Below are 5,000 nucleotides of genomic sequence, written 5' to 3'. Positions count from 1 at the left end.
TTACCTCCTTCCCTTCCTCCCTCTCTCCCTCCCTTTCTCTCTCCCTCTCTCCCTCCCTCTCTCTCTCCCTCAGGTCCAGCTGCAGTCAACGGTCTGACCGTGATGACTGCCAACACCAGCGGTCTGAGTTTCATCTGGCGCCCTTCCGAGGGCTACGTGGACGGTTACGACCTGTTCCTGTATAACGTTGACGAGACGCTGCGTGGTCGACAGACGGTGGAGGCCGGGACCCAGGCGTGCTCCTTCTCTGGTCTGGTCCCAGGGACGCTGTACAAGATGGAGGTGGTGAGCAGGAGCAGAGGCATGAGCAGTGACTCATCTATACTAGCACGGACAGGTGAGATGGACACACACGGAAATCATCTGACACACCTGGGTCAAATATTTGACGTGTGCTTGCTTTGTAGTACAAAAACCGTCCCAAACTCCAAGCTAAATCAAGCACACCTCAAATTCCGTTTGCGTTGACGTGTATTTCACCCAGGAGTAGTGTATGAATATTAGTATTTGTAGTTATTATGGATCCGCATTAGTTCCTGCCAAGACAGCAGCTACTCTTCCTGGGGTTTATTATGGATCCTCATTAGTTCCTGCCAAGGCAGCAGCTACTCTCCCTGGGGTTTATTATGGATCCCCATTAGTTCCTGCCAAGGCAGCAGCTACTCTTCCTGGGGTTTATTATGGATCCCCATTAGTTCCTCCCAAGGAAGCAGCTACTCTTCCTGGGGTTTATTATGGATCCCCATTAGTTCCTCCCAAGGAAGCAGCTACTCTTCCTGGGGTTTATTATGGATCCTCATTAGTTCCTGCCAAGGCAGCAGCTACTCTTCCTGGGGTTTATTATGGATCCCCATTAGTTCCTCCCAAGGAAGCAGCTACTCTTCCTGGGGTTTATTATGGATCCCCATTAGTTCCTCCCAAGGAAGCAGCTACTCTTCCTGGGGTTTATTATGGATCCTCATTAGTTCCTCCCAAGGAAGCAGCTACTCTTCCTGGGGTCCAGCAAAATGAAGGCAGTTCTACCATTTTTAAAACATTACAAAACATTTACAACAGATTTCACAACACATTAAATGTGTTCCCTCGGGGCCCTACTCTACTACCACATATCTACAACCCAAAATCCATGTGTATGTGTGTGTATAGTGCATATGTTATTGTGTGTTTGTATGCATGTGTCTGTGCCTGTGTGTGTCTCTTCACAGCCCGCTGTTCCATAAGGTGTATTTTTTATTTGTTTAAAGAAAATCTAATTTCACTGCTTGCATCAGTTATTTGATGTGGAATAGAGTTCCATGTAGTCATGGCTCTATGTAGTACTGTGCCTATGCCATAGTCTGTTCTGGACTTGGGGACTGTGAAGAGACCTCTTGTGGCATGTATTGTGGGGTATACATGGGTGTCCGAGCTGTGTGCCAGTAGTTTAGACAGACAGCTTGGTGCATTCAACATGAAGTCAATCTCTCCTCCACTTTGAGCCAGGAGAGATTTACATGCATATTATTCATGTTAGCTCTCTGTATAGATCCAAGTGCCAGCCGTGCTGCCCTGTTCTGAGCCAATTGCAAGTTCTCTTTGTGGCACCTGACCACACGACTGAACAGTGGTCCAGGTGCAACAAAACTAGGGCCTGTAGGACCTGCCTTGTTGATAGTGCTGTTAAGAAGGTAGAAACTAGGGCCTGTAGGACCTGCCTTGTTGATAGTGTTGTTAAGAAGGTAGAAACTAGGGCCTGTAGGACCTGCCTTGTTGATAGTGTTGTTAAGAAGGTAGAAACTAGGGCCTGTAGGACCTGCCTTGTTGATAGTGTTGTTAAGAAGGTAGAAACTAGGGCCTGTAGGACCTGCCTTGTTGATAGTGTTGTTAAGAAGGTAGAAACTAGGGCCTGTAGGACCTGCCTTGTTGATAGTGTTGTTAAGAAGGTAGAAACTAGGGCCTGTAGGACCTGCCTTGTTGATAGTGCTGTTAAGAAGGTAGAAACTAGGGCCTGTAGGACCTGCCTTGTTGATAGTGTTGTTAAGAAGGTAGAAACTAGGGCCTGTAGGACCTGCCTTGTTGATAGTGTTGTTAAGAAGGTAGAAACTAGGGCCTGTAGGACCTGCCGTGTTGATAGTGTTGTTAAGAAGGTAGAAACTAGGGCCTGTAGGACCTGCCTTGTTGATAGTGTTGTTAAGAAGGTAGAAACTAGGGCCTGTAGGACCTGCCTTGTTGATAGTGTTGTTAAGAAGGTAGAAACTAGGGCCTGTAGGACCTGCCTTGTTGATAGTGTTGTTAAGAAGGTAGAAACTAGGGCCTGTAGGACCTGCCTTGTTGATAGTGCTGTTAAGAAGGTAGAAACTAGGGCCTGTAGGACCTGCCTTGTTGATAGTGTTGTTAAGAAGGTAGAAACTAGGGCCTGTAGGACCTGCCTTGTTGATAGTGTTGTTAAGAAGGTAGAAACTAGGGCCTGTAGGACCTGCCTTGTTGATAGTGTTGTTAAGAAGGTAGAAACTAGGGCCTGTAGGACCTGCCTTGTTGAGAGTGTTGTTAAGAAGGTAGAAACTAGGGCCTGTAGGACCTGCCTTGTTGATAGTGTTGTTAAGAAGGTAGAAACTAGGGCCTGTAGGACCTGCCTTGTTGATAGTGTTGTTAAGAAGGTAGAAACTAGGGCCTGTAGGACCTGCCTTGTTGATAGTGTTGTTAAGAAGGTAGAAACTAGGGCCTGTAGGACCTGCCTTGTTGATAGTGCTGTTAAGAAGGTAGAAACTAGGGCCTGTAGGACCTACCTTGTTGATAGTGTTGTTAAGAAGGTAGAAACTAGGGCCTGTAGGACCTGCCTTGTTGATAGTGCTGTTAAGAAGGTAGAAACTAGGGCCTGTAGGACCTGCCTTGTTGATAGTGTTGTTAAGAAGGTAGAAACTAGGGCCTGTAGGACCTGCCTTGTTGATAGTGCTGTTAAGAAGGTAGAAACTAGGGCCTGTAGGACCTGCCTTGTTGATAGTGTTGTTAAGAAGGTAGAGCAGCGATTTATTATGGACAGACTTTTCCACATCTTAGCTCAAATTTGATTTGATTTGTTGTATCAATATGTTTTGACCATGACAGTTTTACAATCCAGGGTTACTCCAAGCAGTTTAGTCTCCTCAATTTCCACATTATTCAGTTCAAGTTTTAGTTGAGGTTTAGGGTTTAGTGAATGATTTGTCCCAAATACAATGCTTTTAGTTTTTGAAATATTTAGAACTAACTTATTCCTTGTCACCCACTCTGAAACTAACTGCAGCTCTTTGTTAAGTGTTGCAGTCATTTCAGTTGCTGTAGTAGCTGACGTGTATAGTGTTGAGTCATCTGCATACATAGACACACTGGCTTTACTCAAAGACAGTGGCATGTCATTAGTAAAGATTGAAAAACGTAAAGGGCCTAGACCGCTGCCCTGGGGAAATCCTGATTCTACCTGGATTTTGTTGGAGAGGCTTCCATTAAAGAATACAAACCCCTGTTCTCTCTCTTCTCCCCCAAACCCCTGTTCTCTCTCTTCTCCCCCAAACCCCTGTTCTCTCTCTTCTTCCCCAAACCCCTGTTCTCTCTCTTCTCCCCCAAACCCCTGTTCTCTCTCTTCTCCCCCAAACCCCTGTTCTCTCTCTTCTCCCCAAACCCCTGTTCTCTCTCTTCTCCCCATCCCCTTAACCATCCCCCCAAACCCCCATTCTTCTCTCTTCCATCCCTCACCCCCAAATAACCCTCTCTACCCTCTTCTTTCCCCCCCAGTCCCAGCCCCAGTGCACTCTCTCCACGTCCAGGGTGGTAAGCGTACTGACCGTCTCTCCATCAGCTGGCTGCCTGGGGCAGGGGAGTGGAGTGGGTACCAAGTGGTCCTGTACGGTGGCCTGGAGGGCTCAACCACCACCCTGGCAGCCCAGGAGCTGGGCATGGAGCAGAGAGAACACCTGTTCCAGGGATTGGTACCTGGCCGTCTGTACCGAGCTGAGGTGGTCACACACAGTGGAGAGCTGACTAATGCTGCGTCTGCAAAGGGAAGGACGGGTCAGTACACAACCCTCTCTCTCTCTATCTGAAACTCATATTAATGTAGAATGATCCAGTGATGCCAGGGATGATAGTTGTTATATAATGTGTCCATTCTACTTTAACAACTATATTGACTAGTACTACCTTAGTTAGAAAACACTCTACACTCTGGGTCCATGTATCCAGAGTTCAAATGACAGAAAAACTTTACACCCTGAATAAGTTCAACTTATTCAAAATATTGTTACTTGTAGTAAAGCCTGTTTCTTTCTGTGTTTTGTGTTACTTGTAGTAAAGCCTGTTTCTGTCTGTGTTTTGTGTTACTTGTAGTAAAGCCTGTTTCTGTCTGTGTTTTGTGTTACTTGTAGTAAAGTCTGTTTCTGTCTGTGTTTTGTGTTACTTGTAGTAAAGTCTGTTTCTGTCTGTGTTTTGTGTTACTTGTAGTAAAGTCTGTTTCTGTCTGTGTTTTGTGTTACTTGTAGTAAAGCCTGTTTCTGTCTGTGTTTTGTGTTACTTGTAGTAAAGTCTGTTTCTGTCTGTGTTTTGTGTTACTTGTAGTAAAGCCTGTTTCTGTCTGTGTTTTGTGTTACTTGTAGTAAAGCCTGTTTCTTTCTGTGTTTTGTGTTACTTGTAGTAAAGCCTGTTTCTGTCTGTGTTTTGTGTTACTTGTAGTAAAGTCTGTTTCTGTCTGTGTTTTGTGTTACTTGTAGTAAAGCCTGTTTCTTTCTGTGTTTTGTGTTACTTGTAGTAAAGCCTGTTTCTTTCTGTGTTTTGTGTTACTTGTAGTAAAGCCTGTTTCTGTCTGTGTTTTGTGTTACTTGTAGTAAAGCCTGTTTCTTTCTGTGTTTTGTGTTACTTGTAGTAAAGCCTGTTTCTGTCTGTGTTTTGTGTTACTTGTAGTAAAGCCTGTTTCTGTCTGTGTTTTGTGTTACTTGTAGTAAAGCCTGTTTCTGTCTGTGTTTTGTGTTACTTGTAGTAAAGTCTGTTTC

The 5,000-nt window shown here is 45.0% G+C and overlaps 1 protein-coding gene across 1 annotated transcript in view; it reads left to right on the top strand.

The window, feature by feature from the left end:
* ptprb (protein tyrosine phosphatase receptor type b) overlaps window positions 1-5,000 on the top strand; it is a gene marked incomplete in the record, with an annotated part of 108,757 nt that overhangs the window by 26,312 nt on the left and 77,445 nt on the right. Inside the window, 2 exon segments of the mRNA XM_029748490.1 lie at window positions 74-337; window positions 3,751-4,026. Of these exon segments, the coding sequence (XP_029604350.1) occupies window positions 74-337; window positions 3,751-4,026 (540 nt within the window).

Source organism: Salmo trutta, unplaced genomic scaffold (genome assembly GCF_901001165.1).
Source record: "Salmo trutta unplaced genomic scaffold, fSalTru1.1, whole genome shotgun sequence".
Taxonomy (NCBI): Eukaryota; Metazoa; Chordata; class Actinopteri; order Salmoniformes; family Salmonidae; genus Salmo; species Salmo trutta.
Note: the sequence above shows the minus strand (reverse complement) of the source record. Positions and strands in the feature narration are given on the sequence as shown.